At 41.4% G+C, this 25520-nt stretch overlaps 1 protein-coding gene across 3 annotated transcripts in view; it reads right to left on the bottom strand.

The window, feature by feature from the left end:
• FHOD3 (formin homology 2 domain containing 3) overlaps window positions 1-25520 on the bottom strand; it is a 633930-nt gene that overhangs the window by 318009 nt on the left and 290401 nt on the right. For all 3 annotated transcript variants that reach the window (XM_006835080.1, XM_006835081.1, XM_006835079.1), the window contains exon 5: window positions 20424-20529. In XM_006835080.1, coding sequence (XP_006835143.1) covers window positions 20424-20529 — 106 coding nt within the window. The remainder of the gene's footprint in view (window positions 1-20423; window positions 20530-25520) is intronic.

Below are 25520 nucleotides of genomic sequence, written 5' to 3'. Positions count from 1 at the left end.
CTTATCAACAGAGAAAAGATTGAAGTTGTCAAGGACTTCATTCTTCTTGGATCAACCATCAACACTCATGGAAGCAGCAGTCAATAAGTCAAATGACATATTGCATTAAGCAAATCTGCTGCACAAGACCTTTTTAAAGTGTTGAAGAGCAAAGATGTCAGTTTGAGGACTAAGGTGCGCCTGACCCATGCCATGGTAATTTCAATAACCTCATATGCATGCGAAAGCTGGACAGTGAATAAGGAAGACCATAGAAGAACTGACAATCACCAACAGCTGAGAGACACAAATGAGAACTTACCAGGAGGGATATGAGCAGATTATAAGAGAATCACACAAAAAGTGGCAGGGAGATCAAGGGAAATTGAACTTGAATGGATGGTGCAGAAAATAAACAGTCCTGCCCTCATGCACTCTTCCCCAGTCCCTCACCAGAGACTGCTGTCTCCTCTGAGGACACACATGCACCAAATGTCAGCATGTTCAAACAGCTTTGTTTAGCAGTGTTTTGTGTCTATGTGTATTCATTTTCTACTGCCATAGCATGTTACCACAAGCTTCACAACTTAACACACACTTATTCTTTCATAGTTTCCATGGGGCAAGAGTCCAGACACTGCTTAAGCTTAGCAGGGTCCTCTGTTCAGGGTCTCACAAGGCTACAATCAAGGTGCCTGCTGGGGCTGCTCCCATCTCAGTCTTGGAGTCCTCTTCCAAGATCATGTGGCTATTGGCAGAATGCATTTCCTTGCAGCTGTAGAAGTCATGATGATAACTTGCAGCAGAAGAGAGAGATTCTCACCTCTAGGCTTTCTTCCAAAGGCTAACCTGTATAAGCCAGTCCCACCCAGGATAATCTCCTCCTGGACTGATTCAAGATCAATGATTTGGGACCCTAATTATATATACAAAATTATTTCACTTTTGCCACAGTAGCGTGACATCCCCCATATTCACAAATTTCCCTCACACTCACGGAGAAGGATTACACAGGTTTGGTACACCAGAGAAAATCTGTTCATGCTTCTGACAGTCTATGGTATATTCAATCCATGGTACCGCAAAAGCAGTAGGGCTGAGAGCCTAGTGTTACTAGGATGTTGTTGTTATTAGGTGCCATTGAGTCAGTACTGACTCATAGCGACCTTATGCACAGCAGAACAAAACACTGCCCGATCCTGGGCCAACCTCACTACTGTTGCCATGCTTGAGTCCATCGATGCTGCCACTTGGCCAATCCATCTCACTGGGGGTCTTCCTCTTTTTCTCTGACCCTCCACCTTACCAAACACGATATCATTCTCCAGCGTCTGGTCCCTCCTGACAATATGTCTGAAATATGAGAGACAAAGTTTGGCCATCTTGGTCTCCAAGGAGCACTCTGGCTGCACTTCTTCCAAAATGGATCTATTCATTCTAGTGTTATTAGATAGGACCACCATAATATGTATATCATTTTCTCTACTGAACTCTAAGCTCACATTCTCTTTAGTGCCTTATTGGATTTAACAATGGGCTACTATTTTGGTTTGTACTGTTCTCTGCTACCCTATACTCAAGACTCTGAAGTGACTGACTCATAGAAAGCAATTAAGTTAACTCACTGACGAATGAAAGAACCAGTCAGCCAGTCTATTTACTGAGGTCCCCAACCATAGAAAATACAAACTGTGGGTCACAAACTTGCACCAAGCAATGAAGTTTACAATTTCAAGGAGGGAGATATTTATGCAATTTTTCCCTTAAGGCCTAGAGTAGCTAGGGAAAGTCAGAAAAAAATGTTTGCAAAGTGGAATGCAGGTCTGCAAAATGCACACAGGAAGACAGGCTCTTCACCAATAGGCTATTCAACCACCAGGTTGTGGCGGTGGGGGGAAGGCAGGGGTAGATACACAGCAAGTCAGCAAGGCAGCAAAGATGATGAGGATGACCTGCCTGTGAGGACTCTCCTTGGAGTCACCAACAAATCTCTTTAGGCCTGTCTTGTTCGAATCCAACACCATGGTGTTTCTGTGAGCCCTCCTGGACCAGTCTTTATGGCTCTGGAGAAGCCTGTGCCCCTGATCTTACCATGGACATATAAATTCCTGAACATAAAGCAATATTCACCTTGCTAATCCTTCAAAGTTCTGATGATTAATATGAATGCTAGCCTCTTAAAGATAAAATTCATCTTCTTTTTAAATGGTCTGACTGCGGTTGTTGGGTGTCATTGAACTGGCTCTGACTCTTTGTGACACTATGTCTGGTCCCACATCATCCTCACATCCCCACGCCATGATACCAATCCATCTCACTGCGGGGTCTTTGTCTTGTTTGCTAACCCTCCACACTACCAAGCAAAGACTGGTCCCTTCTTATAACATTTCCAAAGTATGAGAGATAAAGTCTCACCATCCTGGTTTCTAAGGAGCATTCTGGCTATACTTCTTCCAACACAGATTTGTTTGTTCTTCTGGCAGTCCATGGTATTTTTAGTATTCTTTTCCAACACCGTAACTCAAATTCATCAGTTCTTTTATGGTCTTATTCACTGTCGAATTTTCACATACATATGAAGTGACTGAAAATACCATGGCTTGGGTCAGACACACCTTAGTCTTTAAATGGACATCTTTGCTCTTGACCACTTTAAAGTCTTGTACAGCAAATTTACCTAATGCAATACATCTTTTGATTTCTTAACTGCTGCTTCCATAAGGGTTGATAGTACAACGAAGCAAAAGGAAATGTTTGACAACTTCACTCTTTTCTCCATTTACCATGATGTTATTAACTGGTCCAGTGGTGAGGATTGTTGTTTGCATTACATTGAGGTACAACCCATACTGAAGGCTGTGGTCTTTGATCTTTATCAGTAAGTATTCTAAGTCTTCTTTGATTTAGCAAGCAAGGTTGTATCATCTGTATATCACAGATGGTTAGTGAGTCTTCTTCCAATCCTGATGCCACATACTTCTTCATATAATCCAGTTTCTCAGATCATTTGCTCCACATACAGATTAAATATAGTGAAAGAATACTATTTTGGAGCACTCTTTTCCTAATTTTAAATCATCACTGTCCCTTTGTTGTGTTGGTCTATGTACATTTTCTTCATGAGCACAATTAAGTGCTTTGAAATACTCATTCTTGCCAATGTTGTCCATTGCTTGTAATGATTCCCATTGTTGAATGCCTTTAGATAGTCAATAAAGCACAAACAGGTATCTTTCTGGTATTCTCCGCTTTCAGACAAGACTTATTTTATGTCAGCAATGGTAACCCTAGTTCTGCATCCTCTTCTGAATCTGGCTTGAATTTCTGGCAATTCCCAACCAATGTACTGTTGCAGATATTTTTAAATAACCTTTAGCAAAATTTTACTTGCAAGTGATATTAATGATATTGTTCCATGATTTTCACATTCCATTGTGTCACCTCTCTTTGGAATGGCACAGATATGGATCTCTTCTAATCAGTTGGCTTGGTAGCCATCTTCCAAAGTTCTTGGCATAGATGAGTAAACACCTCCAGTGCTTCATCAGTTTGTTGAAATATTTCAATTTCTATTCTGTCAATTCTTGTATGCTTATTTTTTGCCAATTTCATCATTGCAGCTTAGACTTCTGCCTTCAGTACCATCGGTTCTTGACCATATGTTGCCTATGGTTGAACACTAGCCATTTCTTTTGGTATTGTGGGTCTGTCTATTCCTCCTATCTTTTTTGGGGACACTTTAATATCATTCAGTATTTTGCCCATAGAATTCAGTAGTGTAAGTCGAGGCTTGAATTTCTTCAGTTCTTTCAGCTTAAGAAATGCTAAGTGTGATCTTCCCTTTTGGTTTTCTAACTCCAGATCTTTGCACATTTCATTATATAATATTTTACTTTTTCTTCTTGAGATGCCTTTTGAAATTTTCTGTTCAGCACTTTTACTTCCTCATTTCTTCCATTTGCTTTAGCATCTCTATGATGGAGAGCCAGTTTCAGAGTCTCTTCTGATATCCACTTTCATATTTTCTTTCTTTCATGTCTATTTTTTTAAATGTCCTTTTATTTTTTTCCTGTATGATTTTTTTTTTTTTTTATGTCATCCCACAGCTCTATGGTCATTAGTGTCTACTGCATCAAATTTGTTCTTGAGATGGTCTCTAAATTCAGATGAGATATGTTCATGGTCATAGTTTGTCTCTCATGAACTTGTTTTAATTTTCTTCAGCTTCAGCCTGAAATTGCATATGAGATATTGATCGTCTGTTCCACAGTTTAGCCCTGGCCTTGTTTTGACTGGTGATATGGAGCTTTTCATTGTCTCTTCCCACAGATGTAGTCAATTTGATTTCTGGACATTCCATCTGGTGAGGTCCATGTGTATGTAAAATGTAAAATGGTATTTGCAATGAACAAGTCACTGATCTTACAAAATTCTATCACACAATCTCCAGCATCATTTCTGTCATTATCCTTCCTCTTTGTTTCTGATCTTTGAATTCCAATTATCAGTAATTATTAATGCATCTTTATTTTATTTAATTTTTTATTAATGCATCTTGATTGCATGTTTGATCAGTTTCAGACTGAAGAAGTTGGTAAAATTCTTCAATTTCATCATCACTGGCTTTAGTGGTTGGTATGTAAATCTGAATAATAGTGGTTTTAATTGGTCTTCTTTGTAGGCATATTGAGCTTATCACAGACAGCATTATACTTCATGATACATCTTGAGATGTTCTTTTTGATGGTGAATGTGATGCCATTACTCTTCAGTTTGTCATTAGTGGCATATACATGAGCATGAATGTCAGATTTTAAATGGCCAACACCAGTCCATTTCAGCTCACGATGTTTATGTGTACCATTTCATTTTTGACAACTTCCAATTTTCCTAGATTTACACTTCACACATTCCATGTTTCAATTATTAATGGATGTTTACAGCTATTGCTCCTCTTTGAGTTGTGCCCCATCAGAAAATGAAAAACAAAAGCTTTGTCCCATTCAATATTCTGGTACTACCTGACAGTGTTCAACTGCTATTATTAATGTTTTCAGTGGCTAAACATTCAGAAGTAGTCCATCTCTCCTTCTTTGTTTGTCTTTATCTGGAAGCTCTACTGAAATCTGTCCACCTGGGGTGACCTTGCTGATATTTACAATGCCAGTGTCATTGTTTCCATCAACACAGCAACACACAAACTACAACAACACAACCAAGTGACAGATGAGTGGTGAAACAGTCTGGGTAGGACCTTTTTAATGCCTTCTTAGAAGACAAACCGGGACAGTATGTGCATGATTACGGCCTAGGCAGATCTACAGCAACTCATACAGAATATTCAGAACTGGGAACTCAAAACAGCTCTGTTTTCTTCTCTTCTGGTTTTCCATTTTACTGACAATCACAGAATCTCAGAATTGGAAGGGATCTATGAGTTCAGCCAATAGCATTCTACCGCCAGCCTAGCAGCTCTAATGGCATTTCCAGTGCAAAGTAGTGTACAGCTCTATGTTTGGAAAATGGACTGCGACACACTTGTCTGAAATGAACTCAACAGACATTCTGAAACCATCTAGAATAAACCATCTCCAGAATAAGCCAGTCCTATATACAGTATTCCTGCCCCTCAACTGTTGACGGACATCAGTAATCAGTCACGGTACTCTTTCCTGCTGATGCTGGATGTGGCCTCAGATCTTCAACAGAAAACACTCCAGAAAGTCACCAGCAGTCTGCTTATGTTGGCAAGAGAAATAAACTAATTTTCCAACTCTCTTCTTGGCACTTGTCTGCAGTCAAAAACCACTTTCCTATAATTCCTACTCATTGCTCCTAATCTGCCTTTAAATGCAACACTTTTGCCCCCCTCCTCCAAAAACAACCCTTTACTTATCTGACTTCATCAGATGCCAGCTCAACCCCAAGGACAGGGTTTATCAGGGAGGCAGGAGTGGATCTCTATTTCTGGGATGACCAGGGTCCCTAAGGGAGGACAGCACTGGTGGCAGAAGCACTTACCTTGTGAGGGGCTCAAGAAATTGACCTCTCAAACCTGGCCTATGAGTGGCTTCAGGGGAGTTTAGTTTTAAGGAGCTGTGGAAAGGAGAGGCTGAGTAAAAGAAGCAAGGGACACTGTAGTTGAGCACCTGAGACTAGAAACTAAATCAACTGAATGCCTTCCAAACTACACTTCACCATTTATTCTATTACTGCTATCCCCATGTTTCATATATTCTGATCCTTAAGTTGAATGCTTGGTGCCAAGTGTACACTCAGCCACTGTCACTCAGAAAACACTGAATAAGACCAGGGGCAGAGCTCTGTGGCGTGGCTCTAGACTCTTCTCTTAGTCATTGATTCATTCATTCTTTTAAAATATCATTATGCTAAGTAGCTCCCAGGAACCAAGGATCAAACTGGTGCTGAGTCTATATAAAGCTTGTGATGACACTTTTCATACTATTCCTGTCACCAAGTAACTTTTAGTCCATCTGCTTTGTTGTTAAGTGCCGTTGAGTCAGTTCTGACTCATAGCAACCCTGTATATGGCTTCCGAGAAGCAGCTGGTGAGTTTGAACTGCCAACCTTGCGATGCAAATGACCTTGGGGTCCAGCACTTTATCCCACAGCGTCAATCCCTCCAGATACAAAAACAGTCAGGTCCAAGTATTGCATCAGATAATATGACATATCTGAAATCAATATGAACATCATCAGGATCTACTGAACTAGCAACCCACTGCTACTGAGTCAATTCTAACTCATAAGTAGCCCTATAGGGTAGAGTTGGCTTCCAAAGCTGTAACCTTTATAGAAGCAGATTGTCATATCTTTCTCCCACAGAGCAGCTGGCAGATTTGAACTATCAACCTTTCTGTTAGCAGCCGAGTACTTAATTACACAATCAGAGTTCCTGAACTAGCAAAGTTGTTTCAAACATTCAGTAATTTAGCTTTAAACAAAAAAAAAAAAAAAAGGGTGGGGGGGGAAGAACAAGTTGACTTGTTATTGTTAAGTGCCACTGAGTCAGCTCTAATGCACAGAGACCCTGTACAGGGTTTCCAAGGATCAGCTGGTAGGTTTGATCTATCAACCTTGTAGTTCACAGTCCAGTTCTTATCCTACAGCACCATACCTCAGATTATCTGATGGACTAAAGGCTCAAAACACTTGAGCACTTTCAAGTTGGTACAAACTAGCAGCTCTCTCAAAAGCAGTGAGTATTCTTTCCCTGATGCTCCTTCATTAATTCTCTCATTCAATCAATGGGCACTGAGTTCCTAAAATGTGCCTGGCATCAAGGATGTCAGAGAACAGGATGGAGACCAACATGAGGCAGCCAAGTAGGTGCAGGGTCTCTGGCCCAGAATGCGTGCTCAGCAAATGTTATCCATGAAGTATGTCCAGACCAATTTACTGGGGAGTAAGGAAAGGACTCCTGGAGAAAGTGGTATCTGAGCTCTCTTTCCTGAAGGATGAGCCAAAAGGAAGGAATAACATTTGAACCAGGTGCAGAAGGGCTGCCCAAGCATATGTCCACGTCAGGAGAGAACACAGCCCTCTCTGAAGTGGACTGGACAGGTACATGAGGGCAGGAGCAAGGAGAGCTCTGCCCATGTGGAAGGGTTGGGACGTATTCCTGAGTCTTCAAGGAGCCACCAAAGACTCTGCGCCAAGGACTGAGGAGGTCAGATCAGCCCTAAAGAAGGGAAGACCAGTGAACAGGCTACAAAATAGAGCAGAGGGAGACAGATTGGAAGGTTGGTTAGGAGGCTCATGTAACAGTTCAGGAAGGAGTAAATGATCTGAAATTTAGAACTAGAATAGTGACAAAGACAGAATAAATGACTTTCAAGAGAGTGAATTGGATGGTTGTTGGTTAGAGACTGAAGGAAAGCAAGGGGTTGATGAAGCCTCCAGGGAAGTTGCCTTCATCAAAATGGATAACTGTGCTCTTGGCTGAGATGATGAACTAAATTTCAGGGGAGCCAGTGGACCTGGGATGATTCTGGGTTAAAGTGTGGGCATGGTTCATTGGGAATGGAGATGCCCAGGACATGGCTGGCTCCCCATGTCTGGGCACACTGGAGCCCTGTGCAGCCATGGAGGGAAGCCACAATGTTAGAAAAAGAGTAGCACCCTGCTGGGAGGCTGCGACAATCTGCCAAGAGCCCTCAGGACTGTAAAGTGCAGAAATCTATGAACATACCAACTAACATTTTCCCAGCAAACGCTTGCCAAGAAAATAGTTTTCACCCATGTTTGGGGACACTTTTAGAATCTGCTTAAGACATTCTGTTCTGTCATAAACCTGGGTTTGTAACTAAAAGCCATATAAAAGAAGAGCATGTATAAGATAAAGTTATATCCAAGGATATAACTTTGTTATTCAAGGTATACCTAGCCAGCAGTATTTCTGGAAAAGTCTCTGAATGAGTAGAGAGAGAATGAGCAAAGAAGCAAATCTTCTGATGAATAAAGTGGAAACACTTCTGATGAACACAGGAGTTAGATCTTGCCACGGAAAATCCCACAGTCTCAATAGGAATGGTCAAATGACTCTGGATTTTGTTTTCTTTTTCTTTCCTTCTTGACTCTGATAAAATGAGTAAAATGAAGGCTTCTGGTATAGATAAAAATCCTGAAGAAGTCAATTGGGCCAAGGCTTTGACAACACAGTTCCTGAAGTGCTCAGAGGCACCACTGTGCAGAACTGTAAAGGGCTTCTGCTGTCTGCAAGCTAGATTTCCAGAGAAATGACATTAGTATGCACGGTGAATTCTGAAGAAGCTCCTGATGAGTCCAGGAAGGAACCAACTTAAAATGAAATTTGTTGTTAGGATCCATTGAGTCAGTTCCAACTCATAGTGACCCAATGCACAACAAAGTTAAACACTGCCCTGTCCTGCATCATCCTCAGAATTGTTCTCACACTGAGCCCATTGCTGCTGCCAATCCATCTCATTGGGGGTCTTTCTCTTTTTCCCTGACCTTCTACTTTACCAAGCATGATGTCCTTCTCCAAGGACTGGTCCCTCTTGATAATATGTCTGAAGTCTGAGAAATAAAATCTGTCCATCTTAGCTTCTAGAGAGCAAGCATTCTGGCTGTACTTCTTCCAACACAGACTTGTTTGTTCTTCTGGAAGTCCATCGTACTTTCAATATTCTTCTCCAAAACTGTAACTCAAATACATAAATTCTTCCAGTTTTCCCTTATACATTGTACAACTTTCACATGCATATGAGGCTATTTAAAATACCATGGTGTGGGTCAGGGGCATTATGATTATAACAGTAAATTAAATCATGTGAATTTGTAATTTCTGTAGTCTAAAAATAAATGGTCAGAAACTTGCAGTTTCTCATGAGACAACCCAATGACACTCCAGGTAGATAATCACATTAGCTTGGAAAGAGACAAGTGAGAAAGCCCAAATAATTTTTAGAGCTGGAATTACCTACCCACAGCTATACACTGATGTCAAATTCATACTTGCCACAATAAGGCTCTGGGATGAGGAGACGGGTCTCTCCCTGTGCATCCCAGCCTTCCTCACTCACCTTGGACTCTGCCCCATCAAAGTTCTGGTTTCAGTCCTCCCTCACTTCCCCTAGTCCACCTGGCCCACCAAGTCCCTACTGTGTCCCTGAGGAAATCTCTGCTGGGTGAAGGATGTCAGGACACACAGTGCAAGCAATCATGATTCACACACTTTATAGAGCTTTCAAAAAAAAAAAAAAAGACTATATGAGAAGCTTCCAAACCACTCTCCTACAAATCTACCCCAAAGACCAAGGAGAAGCACAGGTGGAGAACAGATCTCATGAGACCTGAGACTAAGGGGACATCAACCAAGCACCACACACTTTGAGTTGTCTAGTAAGATACACAAATTACTGCAGCAGACCTAAAAGGAAGACAGGGGCTAGGATCCAACTTACTCCCTTTCCTGGGAAATGCAGTGCTGCTGAAATTCTTTGAGAAATGTCAGGCAATTCCACAATACACCAACCTCAAAGTTTTCCAGTTTGCGCTCATTTTCTGGGTCCCGTGGTGAGATTGGTGGGAAGATGAAGGATGGCAGAAGCACAACTCTCCCCTATTCTGCTGATTCGCTTTAAGACAGTGCAGGCTTAGTGCAAGGTGGAGTGGACATGGGCAGAGGGTCACAGATGGGGGCATTCACAGTATTCTGGGAAAGTATTTCTGCCACCATGCACCAGGAGCAGCAGCAACAGTGACTCACCCCATCTCCAAACAAGCAGGCTGTGCCTTTCTTCCCCTTACCAAACTCCAAACAGTGGGGCTCATTCAAGTTGAAGGCCTTCCAACTTAGTGAAGAGAGAGCCCAGACCAAGGTCAGGCACAGCCAGGGCAAAGAGGAAACTAGACACCAAAAGCAGAAGTTTCAACAACTATATAAGGAACAAAAAAAAAAAAGCAAAAGTATGGTAAGCGCATCCTTGGCTGGATAGTTTCTTGGTAGCCTAGTTTCTCACATACATCATCTGCTAAGTACCTGGACTGATAGTACGTATCTCCACCACATGAGTATCCATCAGCTCACATGCTAAAAGGAGGGGCTTAACCACAGAGAAAAGGTATGCTCATGGCTCGCTAAGGAAAAACACACTTCTCTTTCAAGTTTTCCTATATTCATCAAGTGGTCATTACTGCTTCAGGATCCAGGCCCTTAGTGTTTGCTGACCAAAGCAAAACACACTCAAGAGGGGGAGGAAGACCTTTCTTAGAGGATGAAACTCTGAATCTCCGTTTACAAAAACAAGTAAACAGGAAATGTATCCAAGGGAATTCTCTTGGTACTAGTGTGGCACTGTGCCAGATTGCAAAGCTGTTTGAATGGAAAGGTCGGTGGTTCAAGCTCACCAGCTGCTCCTTGGAAACCCTATACAGGGTCACTATGGGTTGGAATCAACTCAATGGCACTTAACAACATCAACAACATCAGATCAGCACTGGACTGCAAACAACAAAGCTGGCAGTTCAAACCCACCAGTCACTCCTCCGAAACCCAATACAGAGTTGCTATGAGTTGGAACTGACTTGACAGCACTTAACAATAATAATCATGTGAGCAGAACCATAAAGCTTTGATCAGGAACCAATGATTCTGAAGGAATAGGTCTAAACTTTGATCTGGAACCAATGATACTGAAGGAATAGGTCTAAACTTTGATCAGGAACCAATGGTACTGAAGGAATAGGTCTAAGCTTTGATCAGGAACCAATGGCACTGAAGGAAGAGGTCTAAGCAGCATGATAGGCACTTGCATAAAACACAGCTCTAGGAACTGATATTTTCAACAAACTAGGAACTGATATTTTCAACAAACTGAAGCACTTGAAGTGTTCACTCATCTCTGCCAAAAAATTCAGAACACAGCTACCTGGACAACTGATTGGAAGAGATCCATATTTGTGCCCATTCCAAAGAGACATGACCTAACACAATGTGGAAATCACTGAACAATATTATTAATATCACATTCAAGTAGAATTTTGCTACAGATCCTTCAAAACCAGTTGCAGCAGTACATTGACAAGGAGCTGCCAGAAATTTAAGTCGGATTCAGAAGAGGACATGGAACTAGGATTATCATTGTTGATGTCAGATGAATCTTGCCTGAAAGTAGATGATATCAGAAAGATCTTTACTGGTATCTTATTGACTCTGCAAAATCTTTTGACTGTGTAGACCATGGCAAACTATGGATACCACTATGAAGAATGGGAATTCCAGAACACTTAATTGTGCTCATGAGGAACCTGTACCTAGACCAAAAGGTAGTTGCTGGAATAGAACAAGGGAACACTGGATAGTTTTAAATCAGGAAAGGTGTAAGCCAGGGTTGTAGCCTTTCACCATACTTTTTCAAGCTACTTGCCAAGCAAATAATCCTAGAAACTGAATTATATGAAGAAGCTGGAGCATCAAGATGGAGCATCAAGACTGGAGGAAGATTTATTAATAACCTGTGAAACAAGATGATACAATTTTGCTTGCTGAAAGCAAAGAGTACTTAAAATACTTACTGATAGAGACCAAAGACTATAGCCTTCAGTATGGATTGCACTCAATGTAAAGAAACCAAGATCCTCATAACTGGGCCAATAAATAATATCATGATAAACATAAAAAGATTGAAGGTGTGAACAACTTCATTTTGCTTGGATACAACCAACACTCATTAAAGCAGCAATCAAGAAATCTAACCACATATTCCTTAGGCAAATTTGCTGCAAAAGACCTCTTTGAAGTTTTTAAGAGCAAGACATCAGTTTGGAGCCTACGGTGTGCCTGACCCAACACATGGTATTTTCAATAGCCTTATATGCATGTGAACATTGGACAGCACATAAGGAAAACCTCAGAAACCAGGATGGTGAAACTTTGTGTCGCATACTTTGGACATGTTATTTATTAGTGTTGTTGTTAAGTGCTTTCTAGTCAGTTCCAACTCATAGTTACCTTTACAGGGTTTCTGAGGCATGGTTCAGGAAGGATCAATCCATGGAGAAGGACATCATGCTTAGTAAAGTGGAGGGTCAGCGAACACGAGGAAGACCTCCAGTGAGATGGACTGGCACAGTGGCAGCAGTGATGGACACAAATGTAAGCATTACGAGGATGACGCAACATCAAGCAGCAACAATCTTGTGATAAATAATAGGTCCAATTTGAAAATGAGCAAATAGGAAAACACAAACATAAAAAAAAAAATCCATGGCAGGATATGAATAAAAATTTTAACAAGAGAGATGAAACAGACATGGCATCTAAAAGTTCAGTGGGAAATACATTCTTTAAAGGGACTGGCCCAGGAAGAAATGCAGGCAGTTATGAATTCTCAAATAAATTCAAGACAGCAATCCTTCCCAAATTAATAGATAAACTGAACACAATGACAACCAGATTTATAATTGCTTTTTTTTTTAGTTAGCTATAAAAGTCATCCATAACAATAAGTGTGTCCAAATAATCAGAAATGACAAAGACCACAAAGAATGACAACCCCAATCCTAGGGTAATAAAACCAGTTTCCAACAAGTCAATTCTAACTCATTGCGACTTTATACGAGTCAGAGTAGAACTGTATTGCAGAAGGTTTCCAGTGACTGATTTTCACGAAAGTAGGTTGCCAGGTCTTCCTTCTGAAGTGCCTCTGGGTGAACTCAAAACCTTTTGATAAGCAGTTGAATTCCTTAACTCCCTACATCACCCTGGAACTCAAACCTATGGTAGGTGAGCAAAAGTAGAGAACGCTGGAAAGAGCATACATAGATAAACACCCCCTTTCTGGAGGGCAATAAGTCAGTGTGAGGCAGGATGCAAATGTGCATACCTCCCAACCCTGAATCTCTGGACTTTCACTCTAGGCAATACCCAATAACTCCCAGAGTCTATGCATTGATAGTACTAGTTATTACTGATACTAGCTGTGACAGCTACAACCTTATTTAGACCTCCCATACCCTTTAATCTTCACAACACTCCTGTAACATAGTTTCTCCATTTGACAGATGAGGAAGTTGAGGTTTAAAGATGCTGAATGAGTGTACCAAAGACTAGAAGATGTCACAACAACAGGAGAGGGACACAGTCTAAGGGTTTCTGGGCTCCAGACTTTTAACCACTTCTCTGCTGCTGGAGCTGATGGCAGTCTCTCCCAGGAGGATGGTTGAACACTTATGTATACGAGAGCTTCATTTTTGTAAAGCACTTATGCAAAGCAGTCAGGTACCAAACTCCACTGCCTTTGAATCGATTCCAATGGATAGCAACCCCAGATGTTATTAAATAGAACTGCTCCACAAAGCTTTGTCCCCTCTTCCCAATGGAAAAATTCTACTTTCTTTTCATTCCATTTTCCCCACAAAATTTCTGAAGTCCCTTTGTACATACCAAAACATCTGCCAATACAACTTCCACACTTATAACACAATAAAATGGGTTACATTTTTCATGTTGTGCATAGGGCTTTTGGGGCAATAATCACTATGGGAGAAATAAAAAGCTGTGTGCTCCTGTTAAGACTTAGCACCTCGGAAACCATATATAGGTTCATTATGAGTCAGGACTGACTGGAAGAGAGAAAATTTAGTTTTTGCATTTGAAAAAAAAAATCTTTATAGGAGCAGATCACTAGGTCTTGCCTTTTGTGGTGACGATGGGTAGGTTTGAGCACCAACATTTTGGTAAGCAGATAAGAAGAAACCATTTGTGCCACCCAGGGACCTTCATAAGCATGTACACCCATGTAGAAAATGATCTTTGTCTCAGATTAGTAGAATTATGGGTGATTTATATTTTCCTTTTTATGCTGTTTACGTTTCATACAATAAGCAATCACAACTTTCACAGGAAGGAAACAGTATATAAAAGGCATTTCAGAAACATTCATATCACTCACTTTTGATGCTGTTTTCATTCCAGACATACCCATCTTGGGCTGCCTTTATCCCCTAGGTCTTGACATCATTGGGGCCCATTCTGACCTTTCCTTTGATAAATGCACAATAAAGACTTTCTTAGTAGTGGTAGATTCCTAGGCACACACTTGAGAACTGAGATGAAAGAAAGCTTCACTTGTGAACACATTGAGGGTTCAACCCATGTAGCAAGTTTCTAACCGGAATCTTCTCAACACACTCTCGCCTCTGTTTCCCAAGCTCGGCTCGTTAGGGCCCATTGTCCATGTGGAAGCAGGGTTTTCTATGCTGAATAATTATGGAAGGGCTTTAGTGGAGGGAGGAGGCAGAGGACTGATATTTGAGTTTTTCTGAGAACTGCCTAGTGGGTAATAAAACAGTGTATTGTATTAGACTTGAGACCCAAACTCAAAATGGCAGTGACATCCTAACTTACGCCCAAGTAAAATAAAGCTACACTCTACTATTGTTGTTGTTAAGTGCCCCCGAGTCAGTTCCTATGAATAGCCACCTACATAGGGTTTCCATGGAGCAGCTGGTAGGTTTTAACCACCAGCCTTGCAGTTAGCAGTCCAGTGCTTACATTCGGCACTGCACCAGGACTCCTTTGGTTGGCTGGTGGTTATGTGCTGTGGAGTTGGTTCCAACTCATAGTGACCCTGTACAGGGTTTCTGAGGCTGTAAATCTTTACGGGAGCAGAAAGCCTCATCTTTCTCCTATGGAACAGCTGCTAGTTTCGAACTGTTGACCATGAGGTTTGCAGCCCAATTTGTAACCACTACGCTACCAGAGCTCCGCTAGCTAATTGTAATTCTCATGTCATAGACAATGTCATTCATTAGAGGTCTCAGACTTAAGTCCTAAGAGGAGCAGCCTAGGGATAACATTAGGGAGTGCTGGGGACCTGGTAAACAAAGCCCATACTTCCATGTAATGGAACTGCTTCTACCAATTCCCACCAATTGTAGCCAGGCACAAGTGAAGGCATGGTGCTGCCTTGAGCTCTGAGGGATCTCAAGGGAAGCCAGAAACCCATGATTTTTTTTATGGCAAATCTCCCACTTTTTAAACGCTCATAATTATTTTTAAATGTGATTATAATTGACAGAACAAACATAGCACAATGTGGCGCTGCCGGCTGCCAATCTGTGTTGACTGCCAGGGTTACTTAGTGAGAATAGCTTCTGTGGCACCAACTCAGCAGGACGGGAGATAGCAAGTGTGGACAGACTCCAGGCTACATACCACCCTCAAGCCACCCGTCCTGGCGACACTACCAGGACATTGGTATAGGTGTGCCATCCACACCAAAACCTGCTCTTGCAACTACAGTGGTTAATTCCTGAAGTCCTGACTTTGAGCAGAAAGCACCCCTAGAAGGAGGCAGGAGAGAGACAGGTTTCTCCAGGTCAGTAGGGTGCAATGCAGGACAAGCATGAGAAGAGAGTCGGGCTGGGTGTTCAGTGGGAAATAGGTCCAAGAGATTCTTGAACAGCAGCCAAAGATCTGACCTTGGTTCCGGAAGAAGTAAGAAGCTCCCCCCTCTCCCCTCGCTCCCCTTGTTCCCATTTCCTCTTCTTGGCGCCTATTTGGCCCCTCCACACTCTATAATCAGAATTCAACCTCTGTTTTCCTTCTTAGCGCAAAAATGCCAAAAGATAGACTTGGGTGGTTTTCTGGGATGGAGGATGATGGTTTAATTACCATTTGATCATTCTGTCCACTGTTCTCTCTCTTTAACAGTTTAAAATCTCTTTCTTCATTGATAATTTTGTGATTTCTGGTTCTGTGTTGTTAGTAAGTGCTGTCAAGTCTGTCCTAACTCACAGTGATCCTGCACAGGGTTCTGTAGATGCAGATAAAAAGTTAATACCCTGACTACGTGTGTGTATTGGTTTTCCTAAAGTGTTATACTGTTGAGTAATATTTGGAGTCCTGGTGTGGCGCTGTGAGTTAATATGCTAGACTGCAAAGTTGGTTTGAACCGCAAGGATGGTAGTTCAAACTCACCTCCTAAGAAACCCTATATAAGGTTGCTATGGATTGGAACAGGCTTGATGACACTTAGCAACAACAATAATATTTAGCAAGAAACTAAAAATTTCTGCTCCTGGTTTTTCTGAAGAAGCCTGAAATCTGAAACATTTTAATACAGAATCTTATGATTTTTAAAATGCTTCAAAGATATATTGTGTGAGTAAGCAAAATATGTGCATTTTCTGCTAAACAGTTGACCTAAATGCATTTTAACATCACATCCAGCTTTAAAAACTCAGGTACAGACTGAGACATTTTATGATTAATTGGTATTTTCATTTTATATGAAACGTTGCAAGGTACTGTCGAGTCAGCACCAACTCTTAGCAACCCTACACATAACAGAGCGAAACACTGCCCAGTGCTGTTCCAACCTCAAAATCATTGCTACGCTTGAGCCCATTGCTGCTGCCACTGGGCCAATCCATCTCATCAGGAGTCTTCCTCTTTTTCGTTGACCCTCCACTTGACCATACATGATGTCCTTCTCCATGGAATACTCCCTCCTGGTGATAATGTCTGAAGTATGAGAGACGATGTCTGGACAGCCTGGCTTCCAAGGAACATTCTGGCTGTACTTTTACATGAGAAAAACCAAGTCACATTTCTCCACAGAAAAATAGCTCTTAAGAAGCAGGTTCCCTTGTTATACAGCCAGAAAGAGTAACTGATATTACTATTTCTGCTTATCTCCTTTTTCTTCCCCAAAAGCATTGTCTCATTGTTGTTGTTATAATTGTTGTTGCTAGCTATCACTGAGGTACCCTTGGCACAAGACAATGAGAGACTACCTGCTCCTCCTCTATAGCCACGATCAGCTCCAGATTAGACCATTGGGACCCAAGGGCGTTTCCTGGGCTGATTTCCAGAAGTAGAATACCACATCTTTCTTCCTAGTGTGCCTAGGTCTGAAAGCTCCACGGAAATATTTCAGCATCAAAGTGACACACAAGCTCCCACTGACAGATGAGTGGCGGTTGCACATGAAATACACTGGCTGGGAATTGAACCCTGGTCTCCCGCATGGAAGATGAGAATTCTATCACTGAGCCACCACTGGCTCATAATCATCTCTATACAAGTTCTAAACACCTAAGTCATGCACAGCACACCATTTCCAATGTGCCATGCCTAGAACTTATGGGCTCATCTCCAGGGTACGGTTGGACCTCACTTCCATTGCTACATTCCCAGTGCCTGGCATACGGCTCTGCACACAGTAAAGACTCAGTGATGTGTGTAGACAGTTCAAGTTCCCAGGAATATACCACTCTAGGTCCTACTTCAATAAGAGTAATTGTGAGGTACAAAATTCCACAGTAGATTTATATTAAATACTGGCTATCACACACACCAAAAAAAAAAACCCCTTAGATCATTAGGTATAACCATCCAAGAATAATAAGTCAGATAAATATTATTTTTTCACGTTGTGCATTTAAGACCTCTTCCCAGCAGCCAACTCACATTTTTGGAGAGCATTTGGCTGCACTGTAACTTAAAACCCATCTTTACCTCTCAGAAGATACATTCTAAAGGAAAAGCAGAAGATCCCTGAACCTCCAAAAAGAGCTGACAGAGGGCTGAGTGCAAAAATAAAGATAAATTAAAAGCACACTGAAAGCAAATGAGGGAATGTACTGGATTCTCCAGATACCCTTGTTTTCTTTGGGTGTGTGGAACTCACACAAAATTACACACACCCGAGGCAACTTTAGGACAGGCAATTCTGACCATCCACTCACCTCCCAGGTGGGTCAGTTAAATGGTGGCTCAGAGGCATTTGCTTAATTCAAATGTGAAGTGACTGCTGTCTGCTGACTCCAAGCTGCAAAAGCTGACAGAGTCACAAAACAGGCTTAACTGGTGGACTAGGACAAATCATTCCTTTCTTGTATAAAAACACTGAAGTCACAAACCAGGAAATCTGTCATCTACATCCCTCAGAATGTACCCTCCTGAATCCAGTTCTACTCACATACATCGAATGTGCGGACTCCTGTCTCTGTGTGCAGTGGCCTGATTATTGAAAGTCCGCTGAGATTTGGCGGATGTGGGGCAGGCATGCAAATGTGCCTTGGTTCCTTGGAAAGCAGGGCGTTTTATTGTAACACGACGGGTAGCGCATGGTACCCTTCTGGTCTCTAGTGAATGGGCACTGTTTGAAAAAATGAAATAGGAAGGCAAAGTCCTGGTGTTGATGGTGGTAACACGGGCCTCCCCACGTCTCCAGAGGAACCATCTGCAGTGAGGGCCTTACCAGGGCTGCATTTTCTACATGGACAGAGAAGCAGCAGGAGGTTGACAGGCCTCTCCCCTAACCATGCTTGGGCATCAAGAGTCTTAATCATTTGGTAATTGCCTTTGGCACTGGTTGCAGAAGGAACACTGAATAAATAAACCACTGCAAACTTAACAAAAAGCATTCACTGTAAGATAGATAGCCTGGCTGAGGTATGCTACCCCAACAACCCCTTTCAGTGCCAGCACAATTCACAAAACATGCCATTTGAGAACTTGTGTGGACGTTGAGCTTAATCTGTCCCCTTTTCAGCAATTCCCTCAGCAGCAAAGCACTCATGCGCTTACTGACCCAAACAGACCACTTCACTATGGCTCAACTCAAAAGGTCTTTCCTTTTGCTCTACCGAAAGTTCTGTCTTCCCAACTCTCTCTGTGTAGCAGACAGTGATAAATGTCAGACTCAAACCCATGTAAAGTCTGTGAAGCCAGCCTCCCTTGAAGCTACAGGTAGTCAGGAGACCTGGTGTGAGGTTTGCTGGGGACGTCCCACAAAGGTTTGCTCTTCTAATAAACAGAGGTAACTACATCCTGGTTTGACACTGTAGGATAAGCACTGGACTGCTAATCACCAGGTCAGTGGCTCAAACCCACCAGCTGCTCCTCAGAAACGCTACACAGGGTTGCTATGAGTCAGAAGTGATTTGACAGCAGTTAACAACAACCACCATATGTGGCAGTTGAGCGCCCCTACCCAGCCTTGAATGTAGATGCTTACACTGAAGAAAATGTGCAGATTCGCTCCTAGGCAAGGGTCAGAAGAATAATCCTGTGGACAGTCAAAACAATCTTAGATCTTTGGCGTGTGTGGGTGTGCACATTAAGGGTGATTTTTTTTTGTTTGCTTGTTTTTAATTAAAATTATGTGTATCCTTAAAACATTAACCAAGAAAAAAAAATTGTTCGTTTGAATTCTTCATTCAGAGTAGGCAGTTTTCGATATTTTCCGTCTATGTGGTTCATTTATGAATGCCCATGTTCTAAATGATCTAGAAAAGAAAGTAGGGGAAGTTCCCTACCCTTACTTTTGTGTCTTCCACTATCCTAGGTGTTAGGCAAGCTGTGGTGTTCTGAATTAGCTCATGTCTCTTCCAGCCATAGTCTGTAACTCCCACCAAACAATGTGGACAGCATTTCATTCTGTTGTACATGGGTTTGTCATGCGTCCAGGCCAAGGTGCAAGCTCTACCCAAGCCCACTTAGTGTGCCCCTTTCCTCACCAAATAAGAGAGACTCTAAAGACCTGAGTTAGTGGGTTTGTTTTTCTTATAACCCAGAAGATATTCCAGGTAAAAGTCAGTGAAACTAGCTCTTTCACACATTGTTATTAAGTGCCTTTATGTTGGTTCCAACTCATAGTGACTCTGTATAGAGTTTCTGAGGAGCAGCTTATGGGTTTGAGCCACTGACCCTGTGGTTAGCAGTCCAGTGCTGATCCACACAATGCTACATCAGGAATCCCCTGTTACTCGTTAGTTACCAGTAACTGACAAAACCTATGGAAGATCTATTTTGTTCCAGGGCATCTTTATCATCTTATTCTTAAATCCTAATCTTTTAAAAAGTTCTCAGTATTCACGTCCCTGAAGGTGAACAAGATCTTCCTTCCAAGGGCTAGCAAAGGCATGCCTGCCCAGTCAGGACTTACCCCTTAAGATGTAGTTCTGATAATTCTGGTCGGCCTCAGCGCCCACTTTAATCAAACATGTCAGACCTTCAGCCATTACGAATTCATGAACCAAATCCTTGTCATCCTGGCAGGAAAGAAGAGAAAAAAAAAGGTTTCAAATACCTGTCCCTCTCTATCCAGGCTGGGTTGCTTAAGCTGTGTACATACAACCCTGAAAGCCAGAACCATCATGATTGTTTTGCTGTATTCGAACAAGGCAACCTAACGGACTCCAGAGAAATCTTAACAACTAGTCTTCACCTTGTTCACCAAATACCAATTACTGCCTCTGGGCACTCTAACAAAGATGAAGTAATTTAATTATTTGGGCCAGGAATATGAAAGTAAGTCAGAAAGTACTGCTATAAGATCATAGAAATGTTATTAAACAGAAGTATCAAAACGTGAAGCCATTGTTTCTTGACATATGCTCCATCTAGATCTATACACATCTGAAGGGACTTCCCCGAAGAATTCTGTGGTCTTACATTTCCAACACTTCAAAACAGCAGTGTTGGCAACACTGAGGGACTTAAATCATGTTCCTTTTCAATGTTCTTTGAGTTTGGGGAATGAAAAGAAGTCTGAAGGGTTAAGATCAGAGCTGTAGGGTAAACGGGATAAGGTTGCTTAATGAAATTCTTGTAGGACCGTCCTTGCTATCCTCGAAGAATGAGCAGGTACAATGTCATGATGGAAAAAATATCCTCTGTGCAACTTTCCTGGCCTTTTTCTCACCAATGCAGTTTTCACTTTTCCTAAAACTGCTTCATAAAAAGCCCCTATGATTGCCCAGCATCCTTCAAGAAAACCTATCAAGCTGACCTCTTTGGAAGCTGAAAAACTGAAAGCTTTAATCTTTGGAGCTGACCTCTCTGTCTTGGATGTAACTGACCCAGCAGATCCCTTTAGAAGCCACTGTTTCATGGGATTGTTTTTTGGAAGGCACCCAAATGAGACTAACACATGTTCACCATGGAGAGAATCTGTCTGCAGTCATCCACTGATCGCAGAGATGCATTTAAACATGTTTTGTTAGGAATAAACCCACACGTGTATGAACTGGAACCCTAGTAGCAACACTTGATTTGACTTACCCTAGTATTTACAGAGCTTTGTTTATCTTTCTTTGGAAATAATTAGGCTCCTCACCCTCAGAGATCTCTGAATCTTGCTGGTTTTTAACTACAGGAAATATTTGATTGTAAGACAGACCATTAAGTGAAAACTTTAAAGCCATTCATGTTTTCTAAAAGAGATCCTTAAGGACTTTAGTTAATGCACTTGGCTCCTAACCAAACAGAGGTTGAAGTCCACCAGAGGCACCTTGGAAGGAAGGTCTGGAGACATACTTCTGAGACATCAACCATAGAAACTCTATGAAGCCCAGTTCTACTCTGACACACATGGAGTCCTATGAGTTGGCATGGATTTGATAGCAACTGGCAAGGAAGAAGGTTATAAGGATTGTACAACTGTCTCTGAGGACATAAGCAAGCAATCTCTCCAACATCCCACAAGGTGCTGCTTTTAGAATACGTGAGAAGGCAAAGCATAGGACGGGCCCATCACCTGGAGCAATCAACACTGTTCCTCAAAGACAGGTGTGACTGGCCAGGTACGCACAGGCTGAACTTGTGCTTACTAGTCTGTAGTGAATAATTTCATTTTGCTTACTGGACACTGTCACTGTCAGGGACAGTACATTTGAAAAGTGGTTTTGATTCTATAGAAAACTTTTGCGAGGTTGGAGGGGAGACAGATATAAGCCATACCTAGAAGCAGAATCTTTTATTATGATGAAAAAATAAATTATTCACTACAGATTAGTAAGTAAGCACAAGTAAACTCGTGCTTTACTTGCTTAAAGACCTGTCTCTCTGCAGTGGCAGACGTGACCATAAAAGGTTTGGGAAGGAACCTCAGCAGTTACCTAATCCAGGCATCTAGTCCCATGGTCCTCCAAGCAAGGGCTCCAGATGGGCAGCATCAGCATTTACATAAAATTTATTAGAAATGCAAATTATCTAGCCTCATTTTAAACCTACTGAATTGGAAAGGATAGAGGGGGCCAGCAAGATCTGAGATCTGCACCTAACAAACCTGCCATGTGTAGATATTAAGGTACTCCAGTGGTTCTCACCCCTGCCTCCTTCACTTGAGAATCCCTTGAGGAGATTTTAAAACAAATGGGAAGCAGAGCCCTACCCAGATTGATTTAATCAGAATGTCACAGGTTTTGCTACAAAAATCCCCAGGTTATTCCAAAGGGCTGCCAGTTTGAGAACCACTGATCTTATCTTCCTCCTCTTTGCAGATGTTGTTGTTATGTGCTGTGGAGTCGGTTCTGACTCATAGCGACCCTGTATAGGGTTTCTGAGGCTGTAAATCTTTATGGGAGCAGAAAGCCTCATCTTTCTCCCACGGAACAGCTGGTGGTTTCGAACCGCCGCTTGCGGTTCACAGCCCGATTCATAACCACTACGCTAAAAGACACCTAAACTCAAGGATAACAACACTAAGACCAAAATGACCAACATCACATAACTACATCCAGCCATTCCCCATACCTTTGTCTTTAAGTCCAGTAATTTTTTCCGTAGTACTAAGTTCTGTGGAGTTCTATGAACAAGGGTTTTCGGGAGCTTTCGTCAATTAGTGCCCTTATCTGAAATGCGTCCAGAATGCGGCTGGAATATTTGTCTTAAATTTTAACAACAAAGCAAAAAGTTTTTTAAGACACTCAATGATGTCAATAGTAGAAAGCTTAATGGAATAATGAAAGGTTATTATTAAGGGGGTAGTCAGCAACCATGGTTTATCTCCAAAAGAAAGAAAATAATTTAGACAAACTGGCATCATTCCCCTGCCCTTACATGAAAATCATCCCCTTATTTTGACTTTATGGCATTTTCCAACTCTATGGATGGGAGACTTAAGCGGAACGTGGGCAGCAGGGCACAGGTTCCCTTTGAACCAAGAAAACATGGTTAATGTTCTGAGGGAGCACTTTGGGGAGAGGATAATGAAAGACAGCTGTGTTCACTTAGATATTTAAGATAACCATTGCTATGGAAGAAAGAGAAAATGGGGCAATATCATAAGTTTTTGGAAAATTACTTTACACTACTATGTAAAAAGGAATAAAAAATAATGTTCTCTCCATCCATATCCTTTTCCACCAGCTATGTGAAAAGTGAACATTCAGATGAGCTCATGTCTAGTCAGAAAGTTTTTTTTTTTTTCCAAGCATGTAACAAATGTTTATTAATTTAACTAAAACTAGGTTCACACATGACTTCATGGTGAAAAAGTGAGAATGAGCTCTCAAGAAACCACTCAGGCTGATCACTAATACTAATAGAGCAGAGAATTGACTGGCTGGCAAAAACACTGGACAGGCAAGACAGTGTTTACAAAAATAATTTAGAACCTTAAGTAAAGACTATGTACATATATAGATACGGCACTAGTCAGAAAATATAAATTGACAAATAAGAAATTGAGACCATTTTCCAAAATTGGCCAGTGTACAAGTCCTAGATTTTTTTTATATGTATTGTAAAGCCATAGTATTAAGGAATGTTTTTTTAAACATTGGTTTCAAACTAAGATAAAATCAAAATGTTACCAGTCACTAACAAGTGATTATTGCTGCATTTCAGAATTTTCTATACTAGCCTATAATTTTTGTAATGCCTCCTGTTAATCAAGGGATGGTCAATTCAATCCTCATGACCAGCACCCATGATTTCATATAGGGCCTTACAGTCTATTTTCAGAGCCTTCCTACCTAGAGACCACAAAAGGTGATGGAGGTGCTAACCCCTGGGTGTGGGAAGGTGGGTTTACCACCGACAGCTTGCTGCTGGATAAACCAGTCCGTATCCTCTGCATTACTCTTCTGCAGTTTAATGCTGCTTTGTGCTTATATGTGTGCATGTGTGTGTGTGTGTGGTCTTCCAAAAAGATGATAAACTCTGGTTAGCACACACCTTCTTACATCTCTTTGAAGTCCGTCCCTCTCCTTCCCTACATAGTTCCAGCAAAAGTTGCTAAAAAATATATTTGCATGATGAACAAAAAGCAGAAGGAGCTCTCCCTGAGAATTCAGAGAACACACACTATGGAGTGAGGTTAGTGAAATGTGCAATGGAATCTAATTTTGTTTCATTTCTTAGCTGTTTATCAAGGAAACATTTAAACATACTTGTATGTGAATAGTGTACCCCAGGTGCCAAGCATCTAATCCTGTTCCAACTACAATGCCACAGCTCCACCACTGTATTATTTTGAAGTAAATTCCAAACATCACATCATTTAGTCCATAAATATTCTGATATGTATCCCCCCAAATTCTTTAAGAGTTTTGTATGTATGCATCCATAATGGCTAAATATAAAGTTAATGTTTTATTAGTATTTTATAATATCCAGTCAGTGATCAAATTTCCAACTGTCTCATAAGTGTCCTATTTTGCTTTATAGTTTGTATTAGGACCCAAATAAGATCCACAAATGGTAATAAGGTCTTACATAATTTTTAATTAATATCTTTACTCCAAATCTTTTTTTTTTCCTTGAAATTTCTGTGTGGAAGAAACTATTCATTTGTTTTGTAGAATGGCTCACATCCCTGTTGTTGTTAAGTGCTGTTGAGTTGATTCTGACCCATAGCGATCCTGTATAGGATTTTCAAGGAGCAGCTGGTAAGCTTGACCCACTGACCTTGTAGTTCAAACGACTACATCCCTGTAGTGTAGTTTAAAAAGGAGCTCTGGTAGCATACTAGGTTATGAGTTGAGCTGCTAACCACAAGGTCAGCAGTTAGAATTTACCAGATGCTCCACAGGAGAATGACAAGGCTTTCTGCTCCTGTAAAACTTTAGTCTCAGAAATCCATAAAGGGAAACCCATATATGGGTCTCTATGAATTGAAATTGACTCCACAGTACATAACCACTGCCACCACCACCACCAGTGCAGTTTAACATGTGCCTCTCTCTCAGATAATTGATAGAGTGGTCATCGCATATATTAGGCATGATCAGATCCATTTTATTGGCTTGACCTTGGC

Source organism: Chrysochloris asiatica, unplaced genomic scaffold (assembly GCF_000296735.1).
Source record: "Chrysochloris asiatica unplaced genomic scaffold, ChrAsi1.0 scaffold00015, whole genome shotgun sequence".
Taxonomy (NCBI): domain Eukaryota; kingdom Metazoa; phylum Chordata; class Mammalia; order Afrosoricida; family Chrysochloridae; genus Chrysochloris; species Chrysochloris asiatica.
The sequence above is the reverse complement of the archived record's forward strand: the minus strand, read 5'-3'. Positions and strand labels throughout refer to the sequence as shown.